At 43.3% G+C, this 20831-nt stretch overlaps 1 protein-coding gene across 2 annotated transcripts; it reads left to right on the top strand.

Moving 5' to 3' along the window:
- The first annotated feature begins 62 nt into the window (after positions 1 to 62).
- kcnj12b (potassium inwardly rectifying channel subfamily J member 12b) lies at positions 63 to 20022 on the top strand. 2 transcript variants are annotated; one of them, XM_048245979.1, is made up of 2 exons: positions 63 to 506; positions 15882 to 20022. In XM_048245979.1, exon 2 carries the CDS (start codon positions 15990 to 15992, stop codon positions 17313 to 17315), a length of 1326 nt encoding a protein of 441 aa, XP_048101936.1. In that variant the 5' UTR covers positions 63 to 506; positions 15882 to 15989; the 3' UTR covers positions 17316 to 20022. The 2 variants fall into 2 exon arrangements, with proteins under 2 accessions (XP_048101936.1, XP_048101935.1); XM_048245978.1 differs by lacking the exon at positions 63 to 506 and adding an exon at positions 10767 to 11343.
- The last annotated feature ends 809 nt before the right edge of the window (positions 20023 to 20831 follow it).

The raw sequence follows: 20831 nt of genomic DNA, 5'->3' as shown, positions 1-20831 counted from the left end.
AAACGAATGAATGCTGCCCTTCAATCAGCCTGAATACAAACAATTTTGTAAGAGTCGTCTAATGAATAACCAGACGTCCTACTAACTCAACGAGTGTTTCCTAATAATTTAATAAGTTCTTTACACATTGCAATTTTAAGAAAGCAGATGATTTTAGGTTAAGTTAAAACATCACTACACAGGAGGGAACACATTTCAGACGCGTCTGTGGAAGCCAACTGGAGGCGTATCTGGAGGCGTATCGCTATTCCGAAAACACAGGGAACTCTGCGTTTGACACGGAATGACATAGCCTAGCCTAGGCTATATCAGATGTAGGCATATTTAGGGTACGTTTCAGCATAGGCTATGCTTATAAATTGACTTCATATCAGCGTGATGTGTTACTGTGGCTCTGGTGACAATAGCCTTATTGTGGCACTTGTCTTTTTGTTAAAGATATTTTTTCATTTGCCTGAGGTAGGCCTATTTTTGTTTCTCAGAACATCTTCATGCTTTCCTTCAAGGTTGGATTTTCCTTATTGTTTTCATTGTGACACCAAGATAAATTGCCAAAAACATTTTAGTCTAGGCCTACTTGATTTTTCTCAGCTTTACCAGGGGTGCCAAATAATTGTGAAGGCGACTGTACGCTATAGGCCTACTTCCCCTGCGCAGCAATGTCTTCCCCCCCCCCTTCTTTGTTCGTGTGCTTGTATTCCTCTTCTCCTCCACCTTTCCCCCAGTGTCTCCATGTTTGCAGACGTCTCACAAAAGTGGTGAGCGTAGCTCTAGAAAACATTATGTTTTACAGGCTATGTAGTGGTGTGGTAAGGCCCACAATGGTTTGTGTTCAATGACTGAAAATATGGTTTCATGTATGTTTTGCATTTTCAATATACAAGTGTTTACCCAATGATTGAAGAGTTTCCATTCAATATGACTGCTGCTGTTTTATTAGAGGGCATGTGGGCATAGGCTGATAAGGAATAGAAGCTTTTGGTCCAGGGATGACTATTCAGCCAACTTTGCTCTAAAATCAGCTTACAAGACAAACCAATTCACAAGGATTTTGTGTGTGTGTTTGATTACCTGTGAAGCATGTGTGTGTGTGCACATGAGCGAGTGTGTATGAGATCATCTACTCCCTGAATCTGTGTGTGTTATAGGTGAACAGAACATTTATAGGCTACACTTAATATTCTTTTTAGTCTTAACAGCTGTGTGTATTGCAACAAACTTAAAATACTTCAAATTTGATTCATATAAAATGCCTGCAACAAACTTAAGTATTTTCCATATCACTTTTTTCATAACACTATGTTAATGGTATATTAGTGCTGGTGCAGGTCTGAAATTACAACTGAAATTTTAAATGTTATGAAGCAAACAGTTCACATTTATCATATCCTGTTGACATCTATTACCAAAAATGCCTGCAAGAAAGGCAGTACCGGAACCACAAAATCCATTCACAGAATGTGGCCTGCTTCCTCCCCCCACTAAAATAATTTGACCATATCTTGTTAATTGTTTATCTCCTTGTCCCCAGGATGCATATTTACAGTGTGGTTGTTTTCTGTTAACTATCCACTAGATGGCGAATTTGGCCTACTGTGTGACCACAATTTAGTAGGAGGCCCTCACTCCAATATATTCACAAATATATTGATGTATACGTCTTCATCAGGTTACAGAGATGAGGTGATAGCCAAAAGGGGAAGCAAGTAGGGGGTCATCGTCCCTTTTTGCCTCCATTTAGTTATGATGTAGCCAAAATGGGCAACAATTATGTCTGATTGTACACTGAATGCACAGCTGTGTTGTCAGCAGCAGCATGTTTGGACATGCGCGGATCTACGGGGTGGCAAAGGGTGGCAACTGCCACCCCTGGGACACAGTCTTGCCACCCCTGTTGCCACCCCATTTATAAATCAGATAATATTTTTTTAAGTATATTTTATGTTCATACATGTTGGACTGTGAGAAGGTGTGAAACCCGCACAAACTCCTCTCAAACAGAAATCGCCCGATTTAGAATCCCCCCCCCTCACAATGGTTTCACCCATCACCATCAGCTTAGTGACCCCCGCTGAAAATTTCACTATTGGCAGCAGATTGCACAGTGCATGCAACTATGTGTCAACTGTCTGTAGGCCTACAACGAAGTGGTAAGTTTGACCACCAAGTCGAAAAAGTCCATAATCAGACCCATAGTCAGTTCATCAGTTAACCCGGCAACAACCTCACTGTTAGTCTACGCCATTTACATCCATGAAGACTTTGTCTCATCAATTTTTGATGATGGTCAGGTCAGATAATAAGGGCATGCTCATCGTAGCTTAACATTTAACGTTTAAAGTCTATTTGTGTTGTGTGTGTCGCTAGTTTATAAACATTTGATTGTAGCCTAAATACTGCTGTCAATGTCAACCCATACACGTGATAATTCAACACGGGTTCTCAAAATTGTCATGCATCCACTTTCCCAGCATCTATGACTATCCAAATTTGGTCGACATGTCAAATCAAACTTGAATATCTAATCGGTGTCAAGCTGGTGGTGGTTGCGTTTTTTTACCCTTTCTTTTCATATATAGTGTGAATCAATCTACACAAGTAAAAGTAGCCTACAGTTACATGACTGAAATTCTACTCAATCACAATAAGTAAAAGTAGCCTACTATTTTCAAACAAACCCTACTCAGAGTAGGCTACTAGACTAGAAAGCACATCACAAATGAAGCGTGCATGAGATGTAATTGCTTAGATTCCAGTTAAATCTTCCAGTTTCATTGGGTGATAGATTTCAATCATTTGCTGGTAGATGAACCAACAAGCTGAGGCCAGCACAGGAGTTTGTGTCCTCAAGAAATTAACATGTTGCTTGTTCACTCGTGTTTGAGGTCGTTTTAATAGGATATTTATAAAGGTACTTTAATACAGTATACATGTACTTCCTTATTCACCACTTTGTGAGTGAGTGAGTAGCCTAAATTGTGAATGGCAAAACGTAACATTTGGCACTAAAGATCAGGGACTGAGGGGGACTGATTTCCATTTAGGTTCGTTCTGAGCAAAAACATTATTTGATATCATAATATTATAATATCTATATAATATTAGGTCTTAAAAATAATAGCCTAACTTAAAGGCACAGAAAATGTGGGGTCATGTTTTAAAAATACCCCCAAATCATCAGAATCTTGTTTCAATCCATATAACCTAAATCTATTTATGGCTTATTTTATAAATGTATCCATATTCCCTCAAAACTAACTAGAAGAAATCATTTGAGGGGTCATTTTTTAAAAGAATTCTCTGGGGGAACATACCTCCAAACCCCCCTAGAATTGCTTTTTGACACTGTATAATTTAAGTACAGACTACACAGACTGTATAGTGATTACACAGAGAAAGAAATTCACATATTAAGACCCACATTATCCAAAACGCCAGCTACATCTCCGATTTGCCTCCCACCTCGTGTAATGTAATGTAGAGGACAAAACATATTTAATGAAATCCGTAGAATTTTAAGTTTTGAATAATGTCCATGGCCCCCCTCCTGGAACCTCATGCCACCCCTTCGCCACCCCAGGAAAAAATCTCTAGATCCGCCCCCTGTGTTTGGATGACACTTCTCAACCCCAGTCAAAGTTCCTTTATGCCTCTTTTGTGTAAGGTGTGTGTGTGTGTTTTGTATTTGTGATCTTGGTGACCCGTGAATAAACAAGTCCACTTCTCTCTGAGAGATAATTACAGAGGAGAGAGAGAGAGAGAGAGAAACACTGAGTGTTTGTGGCTTTCTGAACAGATCCACTTTCCCAAGGGCTCTGGTCCAAAGCCACAAACGGAAACACTGTGCATCATACGCACGCACACACATACTAAGCGGAAATACTTTGCCCCTTGGGTAAACTCAAATGGGCATTAAGCCTGGCAATCTGAGATGTCCAGTAGGAGGAAATAGACACACATGCACACACACACCCTTGATGAAAAACACTGTCACACTGTTGGTGCAGAAATGACACAAGTATATGACAAACATGCACACAGACACAGTATTGTGTTTGTTTACAGATGTAGTGTTGTGTGTACACATATACTGTTGTGTGTGTGTATGCTCGTTTATGTTTACACACACACACACACAACAGTATGTTGCGCGCACATTAGTGTGTGTGTGTGTATGTTTTACACACACACACACACACACACACGTACACGTGCACATGTACACACACACACACACTCAACAGTATAGGTTGCGCGCATTAGAATGTGTGTGTGTTGGTGAATGTGTTTGTGTCTATTCTCTGAGGTGCTGCTCCACTAACTCTCCCATAACTCATCCTGATCAGCACACCTGTGCAGAGGTAAAAATAAACGACACACTTTCCCCATGCACACATCCATTCCCACCGCCTGCACCAAATCCATTATCATTAATGTCCATCCAACATCATGGACCAACCCTGGGTTACTGCTCTCTAGGTAAAGACCATCTGGTAATATCACAACATGTTCCATCCCTGGAGTTTGCCTAGTGGGAGTAGTGGTGGAGGAGGATGGGTGGAGGGGTCGAGCCCAGGGTGGTGACCAGGGTGGCAGGGTTTTGAAGGTTAGCTTCAGTTAACATGGTGTCGCTGATGACACCATCATCTATGTGTCCACTAAAACACCCAGCCTGGCAGGCTTTATCAGGCATCTCGGAATGGCTTGAGTCATCCCACCTAACTCTTAATGTTCAAAAAACTGTGTCCATATACTTCTCCATGAGTAACAGGCCTGATCATGAATTATTTGAGGTTAGGATTAAAGAAGAAATCACTGAAGTAATGAGCGAAGTGAAGTACAGGGATCATCCTAGACAAACATTTAAAATTTGACCGTCAGGTGAAGTACATCTGTAATAAGGTCAAACCAAATTTAAACTGTTTTCGTTTTATCAGAAGGAACCTGTCACACCAAGCTGCCTCATTTATCATATTGCATCACATCGTGGTCACAGACTTCCTCAACCACTATGAAACCTATAGTCACAATATATAAGCAAGCAATAAAAATCATGGACCAGAAACCACTGAAATGGCATCACTGCTGCATTTTAAGGAAACACAACCTTCTCACTTTTGAACATTTTATCAATTTTAGTACTCTAAGATTATTTTTCAAATGTAAATAATCATGTCAAGACTGTTTTCGCCAGCGGCCATCAGGCTTCAGGGCTCTCACAGAGCGATCACACGAGCCTCCACCTGTGGTGATTGTCTCGTCCCTATATGCAAGACTTCTTTCCGCCAGTCTGCTCTCTGTAAAGGGGGCCAAAATTTTGGAACCCTACCCACTGAACTAAAATTAGAAACTAACAGTAAAGCTTTTAACAAAGGACTCAAACAATGGCTAAAGTCTAAACAGTGCTCACATGAATAGTCCTTAACCGGTTGATTGCTTGCTCCGATTGCCATTGCTCTGTATCCTATTTATGTTCCTTACATTGATTGCTTGTATTTCTTTGATTTCTTTTTTCCTTTGATTTGTTGTTGTTTTTTTTCTATCTTTGTCTGTTTTTTCCTCTTTCCTTTCTTGATATTTCTATCTTTTCAAAAGCCACCTATGGACAAGTGTTGCGAATTAACACCTGTGCTAAAACACTCAAACAATGCATCTGGTTTGTCCAATGTAATTGCTATGTCCATATCAAATAAACATGAATAATTAATTAATAATAACATCCCCACTGCCCACCACCATCTTTAGAAAATGGCGTCCAACATGTGCTCACTTCTGCCCACATTTTCACAAACATGCCAATTAGGTGCCACATTACTGGTGGATTGGGAGTATGTTGTCTGTGTAGATTGGTGGATGAACTGGCAATATCTTCCTAGGAGGATCAGCCAATCCACATTGATGACATAATTTGGGGCCATCTCTAATTGACTTGTTTGTGAAAACGTTGGCAGAAGTGAGCGCTTGTTGAACACCATTTTTAGCAGCAGCCCACCAAAGCTAGGTTCACACCTCCAGGCCAAATCTGATTTTTTCACTTCATGTGACACATATCTAATGTTAACTTCATGTGACACATATCTAATATCCGACTTTTTCTATTCTAATTTGGGCCATTTCAATATGTGGTCTAAATCTGATACAGGTCTGATGTTTTGCAGTGCAGCATGCACTTCCTTACTCTCTTCAGTTCTATATAATACAGTACATATGGTTGTGATGCCAAGCACACCACCTTACTCATGCTCCTAAAGAGGTTTATGCTGATTGAAGGCTAAACCGGAAAACAGGTCTAATCACATCCGCTTCTTGAGTTATAACATTGATTCTGACACATAGACTAAAACTAACAATAAATAAACATATAAAGGCTATACTTAAAACAGTGGTAGCCTATCTGTTTGGATCACTGATTAAAGGTATGCAGGTTTAGGTATTTTTGGCCACTGTAGAGCTCCCTCTAGAGTCGTTATATTTATATTTTACTCTGCCATTGTAAATAGCCTACTTCTCATGGCTTGTTCCCCCTGTACACAATGAAAATGTTTTTGTTGTGAAGGTGAAGGATTAACAACAGGCAAAAACTATCTCTAAAGAGCTATATCTACTGAAAAGGTATATGTTTGACGATTCTCGCGAGATGTTTTCGGGCCACTATTTTTGAAGTTGCATGGCTGGTTCTCTCTTAGTGACTCGGCTGTGCTGTATGGCTGTGCTGAACGATTCCCCTATTACAAGTTCGTTTACCATCAAATTGGCTTCGTAAAGGTTATATTAAGTTGACAATCTTGCATAGTGTACCTTTTAAGTACCTTTACTCAAATCAATGTTGATGGTTGTAAACAGAATTAGAAAATGGAATTTAAAAAGCAGGTTAACAGTATTACAATTTTGCCGATCACTGAATTGCTGTCAGAATCAGGTTTATCGCTCGACAAGCGGATGTGATCAGGCCTACCTGTTTTTCGGTCTAGCCTTATGATATTCGGCATAAACGTCCTTGAGAATGAGAATGATGAAACTGAGGTCCTGACTCACTGTGGTCATTAAAGATCCCATGGCACTTATCGCAAAGAGTAGGGGGTTCCCCGGTGTCCTGGCTAAATTCCCAATCTGGCTCATTCAATCTGCCCCCCCAATCATCCCCCACTGTAATTGGCTCATTCACTCCCTCACTCTCCACCTCAAGCTGGTGTGTGGTGAGCGTTCTGGCGCAGTTGGGTGCTACACATTGGTGGTGGTTACTAGTGAGGTCCCCCCATCATTGTGATGTGCTTTGAGTATCGAGAAAAGCGCTATATAAAATGTAAGGTGTTGTAAACCTCATTACAGCAGAACTCTGGCCATAAAACTTAGCATAAACGTCTGTCTGGACACAACTGATTCTTTTTCTTTCTGACTTGTTTCTCTCTCTCTCTCTGCTTATATTATCCTACATGTCTGGAGAGCGCCTACTGTGGGACACCTGGGCACTGGCGTCAAGATATTTGACAATATTTTCTTTTGTCACCGCTGGTCATCAACTTACGGCGTTCATTGACACTGAATTTGAATAGTGTGACACTGAATTCCTGCATATCCTGTAGCTCACGCAGTTGCATTTTCTTACCATTTCACAAGACACAATTTCAAATGAAAATACCTATACACTGAGAATAAACCGAGTCTATGGAATGTATTATGAGAAAATAGCTTCATGATTTCCCTATGTGGACATATTGTCATAGTGACCGGGTGCATCTAAGGTTAGGGGCAGCAGAGCTGTAATTGGGAGAACCACCTGTCATGCTGGCATTCTGAGCCTGCCTGTGGTTGGGCGTTGATTGAAAGAAAGGCAGATACCATTGAGATAGCCAACCAAAGAGCATGCCTGGAGTGACTAAACGTGGGCATTCTGATGAGTGGCAGCATGCCAGCAATGGACGGGTTGTGTTCCCCATTACAGCTCCGCAGTGCAGTGAAAGCGTGTCATTTTGTGGCCATGAAACATGTCAGGCCTATATTATACGCTCCCTAAGAAATGAACAATTGTTATCCTTATAATCCAGCATGCCATAAGTCTGTGGTAAGACCCCTTTCCAGTTAGAGTCTGAATGTTCAGGTCACCCACATTTCCAGGTCACCTGAATCCTCTACACTCTGTCATTGTTCTAGCTAGCTTGTATGTGTGTGTTTATATATATATATATTAAAATAATATTTAATATATTAAAATAGATTAAAATCTCACACATAGAAAATCCTTTGCATACTGAAACCCAGAACATATATCCCCTGAAACAGAACTGTTAAATGTGTGTCAGATGGGATGTATACTCCCTTTGAGTTACATTTTATGGACGAAAAGGGCTGTAAAGTTTGTTATTATGAAAGTAAGAAAGTCGAGGACACATGCACGTAAATGTATAGAGGGGGGGGGTTCAGCCAAACCTGGTAGAGCTGGTGCCCTAATTTTCCACTGTAATTACCTCACAAGGGCTCCTGTGTGTGAGAACATCCAATGTCATTACTAGAGAAACACAAGTACATGCTCTCTCTCTCTTTCTCTCTCTCTCTCTGTGTGTTAAGCAACGATTCCACAAGCGACCCCTTTTTGACATGCAGGAAAGTCTCCTCTATCTCCTTGGCTTCTCCACTTCCATCCTCTTGCCCTGTGCTGCCGTCTCTTTTTCCACTCATCTTTTTTTCATGGTCCGTATGGAGCAGAGCTCGCTCTAGGGTTTGGGAATCCCTTTGAGGCTGGTTTCTATGGCAATCTTTGTTCATTTGTAGCCATATTACGCCGGTGACCAAGAGTGCACCAGTTCCATTTTGGGTCCTTTTCATTTTAATGTCAGAGGATGAGCTAAAAGTGTGTCTGTAGTTTAGACGGTAGCTTTAGGTATTTTAGTACCATGTGCATGAAACAGCTGTCACAAAAACACAGTAACTGAAAATAACAGTATATTCATTATTTACAGTTTACAATAACTTCTTATTTTCTCCTACATGCCCAAACTATACGTCACCCCTCTCCCAACAACACACATATCATTACAAATCACTGAGCACATTCTACAAATGTTATTTTCATAATATATATTAATATATTCATAACACCTCATGTTAGGTGTGACTTATTTCAGTGTGTTGCCTGAAGCCTGTAAGGCAGGCTTCAATATGCAGCGGTGTTCAATTATTGCTGAGAGAGACCAAGATACAGGAGAGAGAGAAGGGGGAACTGAAGGCATGGACGACGCGGAACTGTGTGATTTAAACGAATTTGAATTAGTAATGACAGACTGCATGGGCCTGAATGTTCCCCCATTTCCACAAAATCTGATCTGATCTGATCTGATGAAACATTCATACAGCGCATCTGTGTACTAATCTGTGGACAGGGATTTGGCAATGCACATTTAACAACCAATCAGACCTCATCCATGCATCTCTTAGCAGCAACAAGTAATGATGAAAGTGCGATAAATCCTACTGATAAACGGCTAAACTGTTGAAGGAAATTTATGGAACTGTGACTGATCTGCCGCAGTTCAGAGAGTGCAGGAATTCTAATAATGTAGAACTAAACTGTAGATGAAAATTGAACTAATACAGAGATTTAGAACTGTGACTAATCAGTTCAGACAGTGCAGGAGAGGATGCTTTGCCAGAGGACACATGACCTTCCATGACCTTCAGTGTTCAGAAGCCTGTTCTCTCGATGGGAGGGAGAATTGATCGTGACAGGAAGGCACAACAAAAAAGACCTGCTCTATCATGCCCAGCTGCATGGCATGGGTGCTCAACAAGACACACTGTGTGTGTGTGTGATGTTGGCCAGGTTACGCTTGAATGAACAATGTTTTTAACCACCTTACTTCCAAGACCACAGAGGTGTGTACTGTATAAGGAAGCAACAGGAGGAATTTAGGATCCAGTGTGTGAGTGTACAAACACGAAGAGGAAAATCCTTTCAGCATGGCAGTAGGCATTTATCCTTGATCACAGCCAAACTCTGCACCTCTGATCAGATACAGGGTAGGCTTGGGCCAGGTCAGAGCCAGATCCTGCCCAGACGTCAGCTGGGTCTTTTATCTGCATCTATAATTAACCCAGTGAACATGAAATAACATATCTTTTTCTAAGCCTCTGAAGTAGGGGTATCAAAGACATGGCTGTGTGTGTTTGAATGTGTGTGTGTGTGTGTGTTTCAATGTGTTTGTGCGTGTGCTTGTGCGTACGTGCATGTATGTGTGTGTATGTGTGTGCGTGTGTGTACTTCTGAGGCATCTGTGTTAGGTTACCATTTCAGAGGCACTGGAGAGGATAGGAGTGACAAGCCCCCAGTCTCCCCAAATGCCAGACAGAGATGGGTGTGTGTGTGTGTGATAGTGGGGTAGGGGGTGGGAGGGGGGGTATGGGTTGCAACGTGTGTGTGTTTGAAAAACCTGACGCACTTGCTGAATCCGATTGCAAAAGACAGTGATAGAAAGAGGCAGACCATGAGAGAGAGAGAAAGAGAGAATTGCACAGAAGAGGATAAAGTGACACGGCACAAAAGAGGGAGGGAACAAGAAAGAGGAAGACAGAGATTGCACCAGAGACAGAACACACATCAATGTCAATGGAAGATCCAGACAGATACACACACGCATACACAATAAGAAAGAAAAAAAGGTGAGCAAGAAAGAGAGAGAGAGGGGAACAGATATTGAGAGGGTGAGAGAGAGAGTGTGTGTGTATGAGAGAGAGAGAAAGAGAGTGTGTGTGAGGGAGAGAGAGAGAGCAAGACTGAGGAGAGAGAGAGAGTGTGAGAGGATGATTAGGAGCGGGTGTCAGAGAGACCCTCGGCAGCGCTTGGCAGAGCGTCACTGAGAACTGGAGCGGTGTCTGTTAGAACACACGGCTGGAGCACAAGCACGTCTCAGGGGCTCCGAAGCGGCGTCACAGTATTCCAGCACTCCTCGGGTTCTGTCGGAGAGCCGACGACGGGGACCCACTTTCTGGACTACAGGTCGGGTTCTTGTCTGTTCTCCACCTGCTGTCTTCACAAAGGACTGAGGAGCCATCAGTGCTGTCAGTGGCAAGTGTGTGTGCGTGCTCACGCACGTGTGTGTGTGTCTGTGTGTCGGCAGACATGGTAGAGTTTGACTGCTTCTGCCTCCATCGACGGGAGAGGTCTTACCCCTAGGAAACCTCAAATGGATCCCCGGAAAGCAAAGCTACAGTTCGGCTAAGGATCAAGCCAGGAGCCACTAGACACTCTCACACACTATACCACCTGAAGACACACACACACACACACACACACACACACACATAGAGAGACACAAACTCATGCGTCCCTCCACTCTGGGTAGAGAGCAGGTAAGCGAGACCATGATCAATTTGCATGTCTGATGAAAATGATTAATTGATTTATAATGATGAATGGTGAATCTCCCTATGCTCTGCATACTCTTTCATTATTCTTCTCTTCCATCTGTCTCTGGTCACACTTTTGTTTTCCTTCCCGCTGTCTCACACTCTTCTCTTCCAATCTCTCTTCATCTCTTTTTTTCTTCCCCTTTCACACTTCTGTCTCTCTCGATAACACACCACCCCACACGCGTTCTCCCTCACCACGCAGAAAAAAAGACGTGTTTATTGTGTAATTACTCGATCTTGGACTGCTAGTGCTAGGTGCTAGCGGCTGGGAGCTTGTTGAGCGCTCATTTGCACTGTCATCTGCCTGACTGACTGTTCTGGGGAAGAGCGAGCAGTGTGGCGCGAGCACGGAGGGCAAGAGCGTGTGTCGGGAGCCCCGTGTGGGATGATGCCGTGTGTGTGTGTCTGTGTGTGTGTCAGAGTGCCTGGTGTGGGCTGTGGGCACCAACTCCTCCTCACCTATTGGCCATGGCACATTTTGACTTTTTCATAGGCCATTGCTCTTATTTTTTCCAGTGAGCTGTGGATGCGTGTTATGGCTGTGTAGCCTCTACGTGTTTGTATGTGTGTGTGTGTGTGTGTACTTCAGATTATTTTTTACATATTTATGTGTAATATGAGTGCAGTGTGTAATGTTTGTGTATATATGTTTGTGGTCCGTGTATTTTCCTGTACAAGCACTTTCTGTCTCAGATATAAATATCTTTGAGCAAAGTGACTGGCATCCTAGCAACTAGAGCCGACCCACACACCAGTGGCACAAATCAGCTCTACACCACTAACAGAGCAGCTCTTCAAAATGGCACCACAACCAAGAAAGATCAATATATGTCATATGCCCAATTTTCACTTGTTTATTTGATAAGTAGGCCATGTTAAAGACTAAATAGCGCTAAAGATGACATTTTGTGATTATAACCTGTAGATGCCTTTATGTCATTAGGGCAGTTCACCTTTATTTGATATGATTAACCATTTGGTTCAAAGTGGTTTTAATCAGAGACTTTTTTAACAAGCCGTGAAGACACAGCACTTACAGAATCCTCATAGAAATGTACAGGAACAGTTCGTAACGCAAAGATGGCAGTTGTCTACACATACCATGTCCCCTCCTGTAATGTAAGTAACCAACCGCATTGTTGTAAACAGCACGATTAACGTTTTGCCTTCTGTTTACTTCCCTGTCACCATGGTAATAGCCATGCCACAAAAGTCAGTGCATTCACAGTGATTAAGTTAATGTAAAGAATTAATTTTTCAGCCTTATTTTATTGTAAAGACATCTATTTCAGCCTTATATTTCAGCGATTTGGGGGGATATATTGATACCAGTCAATTCAGATTTAAACAGATTCACCTGACGTAGTTTTTATGTCAATATGACCTCCCTATTTGGAGTTACGTATGCCTTCACTTTTTAATAGGAGCCTCAACCTGATCTTAATCCGAAATAACTACCAGAGATGTTACCAAGACTGGCAAGACTTGTCTTGTTTTAGTACACATGGCTTACCTTATCAGAACAATAACCCATTATGATGATTAATCTGAACATTTTATGTTGGCTTGGCCTGTTAATGCTAGGCTGACTCAATTCACATGGCATGTTAAATGTAGCTTGTAGTGTAACTACACTACACTCTTAAAATGAATGTGTTGCAAACAACACAAACTGTGTTGTTCCTATCTGGACACAGAGATGTGTTAAAAACAACACACGTTGTGTTGTTTTCAACACATTTGTTTTAAGAGTGTAGTTAATAAACCATATGAGGAGTTTGCTTGGCCTGCTGGCACTTAGAGTCTCACAAGACATTTACTGAGCATTAATGTTAGGCTAACTAGTACCACAATTGGTAACAGCTTCACTTATTGATTAGCCTTTGTTTTTTATTTATCCACCAGAACACTGTAATGTATCTACAGTATTGGTGTTCTACAGTGTTATCACCAAGAAAGTTTGAAGGGGTATGTGTCAAACATTAGATCATACACATAATCTCCACGGGAGTGGATAATCCTCCCATGTAAACAGTTGTCTGCATGAGTAAGAAAGCTACTTTACACAGACTTTACCTCCCACCTACTATCCATTGGTTCCACAGAAAGGCAGCTTAGGTGGAATCAGACTAAAGAGGATGGACTTTTAAATGTGTCTGAGAGAGACTCCCTAAGTCCCTGTGTGTGTGTGTGTGTGTTTGTGTGTGTGAGACAGTCAGATTGTGTGAAGCCCACTGTTCCCTGGGCAGTGTCAATCAGAATGTGTGTGTACGTACGTATGTGTGTGTGTGTGTTGCATGACTGATCTACATTTGTATGTGCAGTGTGTGTGTGTGCATTTGTGTGTGTGTGTGTGTGTGTGAGAGAGAGAGAGAGAGAGCGTATGCTTTGCCATGGTGCTTTTGATGAGCACCTCATGGCTGGAGGGAGATTTGTCATTGCTGGACCACTCCAAATACCTGCGCATCTGTCTCAGGCAGCAAAGTCGATGACATCATCCCCCTCATCTCCTGTCTGATGTTTATCAGGGCAGACTCCCCCATCCATGTACGCTTGCTCCACGGTCGTCATAGTAATTCCAGCGGGGTTGAGGGGTGCGTAAAGGAGCCATACAGCTATGGTGAGATTTTTGGAACGCCCGTCAGCAACCTGTCATCATTTGCATATTATATCCTCATTTGCATAGTCTGTCTGGCGTGAGTCTGGGGCTGCACCGGTACTCACTGTGCGGATGGACGAGTGACAGGCATCACTGTTCATTCTGCGACCAGCTCAGATGATGGCGCTTTGCATAGGACAGTGGGAGAGAATTTTCCAGAATCCTGGATGCATCAAAGCTGGACTACGGACACACACAGACACACACACACACACACACACACACACACACACACACACACACATATGTCATACACATAATCCTTCGCGGGATGTATATGGAACAGAGAGCAAATGTGCTACTTTACTACAACATGATACATCTGTAATAACTTCTGTAACTTCATTTAGTTTTAAATCAATTAATAGTATAGTATTAATTTAAGTTTAAAATTTGACTTTAAAATTTGTGTGTGTGTGTGTGTGTGTGTGTGTGTGACAGACAGAGAGAGAGTATTTGGATGGGTATATCATAACCACATTAATTTTTTTGCTGACGGCATTTCCTGACACCTTCAATACTTCCTTGCTCTAAGGTCAGCCAAAGTGCCACTGTAACCTTGCTTGGCAATGCTGCAGGAGTGCTCGACCTGAGGCCCAGTCCACTGCAGGAGCTGAGGTGACAGGTGGCACTGGCTGACCAGCATTGGCATGCATCCCACTCCCACAGGAAAGCAACTCACCTTTGATATCATATCACAAGCGAATCACATCACTCTCTCTCTCTCTCTCTCTCTCTCTCTCTCTCTCTCTCTCTCTCTCCCCTCCCTCTCTCTCTCTCTCTCTCTCTCTCTCTCTCTCTCTCTGTGTGTCTGTGTTTTCTTCTTCTTCTTAATGCCAAAAATGTGGCCACCTGGGAGAGGACCAACACACCTGTAGGTGAAGTCTAGCTCACAGACAGTTCACACAGTTATGTCCGCACACTCATACACACACACACACACACACACAAGACTGAAACGGCACAAACCTACACGCTGCCAAAAAACACTTCCAGATTGGTTTCCATGGGAACATCTATAGCCCTCCATTTATAGTCCTCCATCCTGTCTTCATCTGATTATTTTTCATTTCCTCAGACTTGTGAACTCTGAAAGGAGTTTGTGTGTGTGTGTGTGTGTGTGTGTGTGTGAGAGAGAGAGAGGCAGAGAAAGGTGAGAAAGAGAGAAAGATGAGTGAGAGAGAGCACTAAGACGGTGGTTAAGAAAGTGCTGGTCTGTTTTACTCATTATCTCAAGTGAGACTCTTGCGTTATTCACACTCTCAGATTTAGCAACACCTGATGCGGGAGCGCGTACGAACATCTGTGGGTGTCGTTCATTGCTGTGTGTGTGTGTGTGTGTGTGTGTGTGTATGTGAGTGTGAGTGTCAGCAAGTGTGAGTGTGTATTCACACACTACAACCACATTCTGTCTTCCTGAAGTGTGTGCCTGCTTCTTTATATGTGTGTGTGTGTGTGTGTGTGTGTGTGTGTGCACTTGGAACATATCTATAATTAGAAAGCCTGATCACTGGAGTCAGGCATGGGGCTGTACACCCCAAGCTGAACACCACCAAACATCTCTTATTACAGTGACCCTTTGAATATTTTAAAGACAACAGTCTCCACTTCTAAGATAAATTTGACCATTATTTCTGTTCTATCGTTGGCACTCATATTATCTCCTATTAGTGCCGTGATGGTATTACATAAGTGATTACTCACTGCCCAGGACTTATTGTGTTTACGGTTCCCAGGAGGAAGGGAAAAATGTAGGCCTACTATTAGTAAAGTTGAGTAATGTTAATTGGTGCTAATTTTTTCCCTCTTTCATTTCCAGGTCCAGTGTACTGCACTGTAATTGGTCAAGACAGACCACTGTGTTCCACTCTCCCCCCTAATTGGTTCTAGCCAGAGTGGCTCACTCTCTGAGTCTCGCCTCACCGGCATGAGTGTGGGCCGCCCGCACCGGTACAGCATAGTTGGGTCGGACGAGGACGTCCACAGGCCTGGCAAGATGCCCGCCCTTGGCAACGGCTTTGGCAATGGCAAGATTCAGACGCGGCGCAAGCGCCGGAACCGCTTCGTCAACAAGACGGGCCAGTGCAACGTGCGCTTCGCGCACGTGGAGGAGCAGTCGCAGCGCTACCTGGCCGACATCTTCACCACCTGCGTGGACGTGCGCTGGCGCTGGATGTTTGTCATCTTCTCGCTGGTCTTCGTCCTGTCCTGGCTGGGGTTCGGCCTGGCCTTCTGGGTCATCGCGATGGTGCACGGGGACCTGGAGCCGCCGCCGCCGGCAGTTGACACTGGGGACGGGAGTGACGGCAACGGCGGGCCAAGCCTGACGCCGTGTGTCATGCAGGTGAACAGCTTCGTGGCGGCGTTCCTCTTCTCGATCGAGACGCAGACAACCATCGGCTACGGTTTCCGCTGCGTGACGGAGGAGTGCCCGCTGGCCGTCTTCATGGTGGTGCTGCAGTCCATCGTGGGCTGCATCATCGACTCCTTCATGATTGGCGCCATCATGGCCAAGATGGCGCGACCCAAGAAGCGCGCCGAGACGCTGCTTTTCTCCCACAACGCCGTAGTGGCCATGCGCGACAGCAAGCTGTGTCTCATGTTCCGTGTGGGCAACCTGCGCAAGAGCCACATCGTGGAGGCCCATGTGCGCGCCCAGCTCGTCAAGCCTCGCTTCACCGAAGAGGGCGAGTACCTCCCTCTAGAACAGATCGATATCGACGTTGGCTACGACCAGGGCTACGACCGCATCTTCCTCGTTACACCTGTCACCATCCTTCACGAAATCGGTGAGGAGAGCCCCCTCTTCGGCCTCAGCCAGCAGGACCTGGAGACTGCCGACTTCGAGATCGTGGTCATCCTCGAGGGTATCGTGGAGGCCACGTCCATGACGGCGCAGGCACGCAGCTCGTATCTGGCCAGCGAGATCCTGTGGGGCCACCGCTTCGAGCCAGTGGTGTTCGAGGAGAAGAACCAGTACAAGGTGGACTACACACACTTCCACAAAACCTATGAAGTGCCCAGCACACCACGTTGTAGCGCCAAGGACATGGAGGAAAACAAACTGGTGCGGTCGGGCAGTGCCAATTCCTTCTGCTACGAGAACGAGCTGGCCTTCCTGAGCCGAGACGAGGAGGACGAGGAGGTGGCCGAGCAGGAGGAGGGGCGAGCAGATCGAGGATCCGAGCTGGAGACTCTTTCGGCCAACTTAAACTTGGATCAGAGGTCCTTTCACAGGGAGTCGGAAATCTGACCTTCTCTCGAGCCTTCTGGCTGAACTCCAATACTAATGTCTGACAGAGTTGGTATGCAAAGCTGTCATTACAGTTTGGTTTTTTCAAGAGTATTATGGAGAACAATGCAAGAGCCATAGGCCAATATAACTACTGTACAAAAAATGCACCTACTGCAAATCAACTTAATGGTCCCAAGAGTAACTGTATAGGAAAATGGAAAAAATAGGTTGGACAGCTGACTGAACAGAACTGAACTGAACTGGGACTTGCGATGGGACTGGGACTGGGATGCGACAAATTAGAATCATCCCTGAAGAAAACTTGAATTTTCCTGCAGTAGAGTGAGCTCAGAGCTTTAAATAATGCAATAAGAGACTAGGGCGCCATTCTGTGTCAATAATATCTCTACCTTCTCAAGAAGTTTGACGCCATGTCCATCTGAAATGGAGTAGGTCTCCTTGACGCCTAAGTGTTTTCTTATCCAGTCTATGATTATCATGCAGGCGGAAGCCATTTTGGACACAGTCACAGTGACCCTCACCTAGAAGCCCTTCATATGTTACAAGCAATGAAGCTAGCAGTCCCAAGTAGGTAGTTTGGTATGCTATTTTAAGCCCCAACTCAGTGCCAAGATGATGTGCTGTAATACCAACCCTAGGATGAAATCGATGACGAGCAAAAAAACAACAAACTTTGCACATAAGTAACTTCTTTTTTCACTGTCTGACAGGACTGCAAACAGCTACAGTTCTTTATAGATTGCCCTGATTCTACAGGTTTAGTAAGACACTTTTGGGGGGCGGCCAGAGCTTGCTGGACTATTTTTCAGTATGGCATACCACCCCCCCTAGAGGCCCGGAAAGGTGCATTATCTCCACTTAGTGTCCAGGAGCATTAGACTCCCACGAGGTCTCTGAGCGTCCTTCAGAATGCTGCTTTCCTTGTTGGTACGCCTGCTTCTTGCAAGTAGTGTGCTAGTGAGAGTAAGAACAGTCTGCTTTTTCTTTTTTGAAAATAATGATAAAAAAATGAGGCACTGGACAGAAGTAACCGAAGTGGGAGGTGGTAATAGGTACAAAAAAACGTTGTCTTGAAAAGTTGTATTTTCTTCACGGTCTGTCTGTCTGGACTGTTTGGTTCAGTATCACTGTAAAAGTGGAAGAAGTATTTATTTAGATATTGCTAAGAGCTTTGGGGAACATTTCTGATGTAACTGGAGTGGCATAGCACATTTTGTGAAATATATATTTAAGCAAATGTAAATAGATTAGTAGATGTTTTAAAGACTATAGGGTATATGTAGACACAGTTGTGAACCTCATGGATATCCTTGCCAGGGTTTAAGTAGAAAGGGCAATAATAATAATAATCTATTTAGTCCCATACACCGCTTTACATGTGTATGCAAATACTGAAGATAAGCAATCTCATATGGCTACATAAGCCAGTGGGGTTGCTATGAGAAAGAGAAACATTGACCTCTGACAGCACAATGTCATTAAAATGCCTAATATCAATCAGGGACTAAAAACAGTATGATTTCCATTTCGATTCGTTCTGAGCAAAAACATTATTTTTGCGTTCCCGTTCCAGTGTTCCAAGGCCTCTCCTCTAAATTGTAACTGGCTGTTACTGTGTTATGGAAAAATGATTAATATACAGTAGTTCCTTCAAAAATGACATTGCCTTTACAAAGTGATTTATTGCAGGTGGCACAATAACCTGAGCTTTTTCTGCCTTGAAGCTTAAATGAAAGCACAATAGATATCAAGGGTAACTGTTACAAGCACTGTGCCTGAATTTAGGCGAATTTAGGCAAAAAAATGAAAATAGGCATTTAGCCGATATAATATAGAGATCTAGCCTAACTTCAGGCACAGACATTTTCCTTGCTTTAAGCCCTATAAAAGTCGAATCTATGCATATTGCTATTAAACTGCATGACACTAGACCTAGGTATTTTCTTAGTGTCTCTGGTATATTTAACACAATGTTTCAGTAGGCTACTATTTGGAAACAGTGGTCAGACTATTGAAATCCATCTTACCAACACATAGTAGACCTAGCCTATTATACAGGAGAGACACTGATTCTTGAAAATCTAAATTTAGCCTATAAGGGGTCTGCGGAACACTGTGTGGGCAAGTGATTTCCAAGCCATGTGGACTTTTGAATTATATTCAAGGTAAAGTTCATTGGAATGACAATTACCGTTATTAACCGGCTATCTGAAATTGAAAATAGTGTTTTCACTCTTGGTTTTGTACCCGTTTTCGGTTACGTTTGTCCAAACAGTTAGTTCATTTTTGGTTTTAGTTTTTGCTTTTTGAACCATTTCAAATCCCTGATATCAATTTACTTGTACTGTGTCTCACAGCAGCTTGACTTAACCGCTGGGGAAGGTGTGGAGGAGAAGGTAGAGAGGGTGTGTGTGTGTGTGTGTGTGTGTGTTGGAGGGAGGAGGAGGGGGAGAGGCGTGAAGAGATGAGATAAGTGTTCACCCGGTGACTCCATCCATCATTGTGCTCTGCAGGAGGCACATGTACTGTAGGCCTGATTAAATGAGGTGGCCTTATGTAAGGTCATTTAAATAAGTTTAATGTATCCTAAAATGATTACAGCCAAACTTCTCAATGTAGTTGACAAAGTTAAGGAATTATCGAGAGAGAGAGAGAGAGAGAGAGAGAGAGAGAGAGAGCAGGCTTATCCTATCTATGCACACACACACACACATACATACACACACATTAGGGAGGAGGGGAGAGGCGTGAAGAGATGAGATAAGTGTTCACCCGGTGACTCCATCCATCATTGTGCTCTGCAGGAGGCACATGTACTGTAGGCCTGATTAAATGAGGTGGCCTTATGTAAGGTCATTTAAATAAGTTTAATGTATCCTAAAATGATTACAGCCAAACTTCTCAATGTAGTTGACAAAGTTAAGGAATTATCGAGAGAGAGAGAGCAGGCTTATCCTATCTATGCACACACACACACACATGTGCGCTTGCGCACACATACACACACACTCTTTGAGAAAATGTCATCCTGTAACCTTAGTAACAGATCCCCTCGTGAGTAGGCTGTAGTGATGTCACATCTTGTATAGATAACCAAAGCAACCCACAAAGGATGAGACTGACTGTCTGTCTATCTGTCTGTCAGTCAACGTTTCTTTTCTTAAGTCGGTTTCTTTATGTAGGTTTATTTTTACCCCCCCCCCCCCCCTTTTTGTTTTGCTCTGTATTGTTATATGGTGTGCTGAAGCAACACTCATCCTCAAGTGTATGACTATGTCCTGTCTATCAAAGACGACATAATTAAGTTAACAAGTGTAACCAAGGCGACGGGTGTAATTACGGTAACCACCAGGGGAGAGCTGAGCCTTGATTAGATCACCCTGTGTTTTTCCGCATGTCCCTAGGAAACGCTGCTGTTAGGACAACCTCAGATGAATTCCCTTTATCATTTTATTCAGTCAGACCCTAGCACTTAACACTTCACACGTGGTGGCAATATCACACACACACACA

The sequence above is a fragment of the Alosa alosa genome, chromosome 6, assembly GCF_017589495.1.
Source record: "Alosa alosa isolate M-15738 ecotype Scorff River chromosome 6, AALO_Geno_1.1, whole genome shotgun sequence".
Lineage (NCBI taxonomy): Eukaryota > Metazoa > Chordata > Actinopteri > Clupeiformes > Clupeidae > Alosa > Alosa alosa.
The sequence above is the reverse complement of the archived record's forward strand: the minus strand, read 5'-3'. Positions and strand labels throughout refer to the sequence as shown.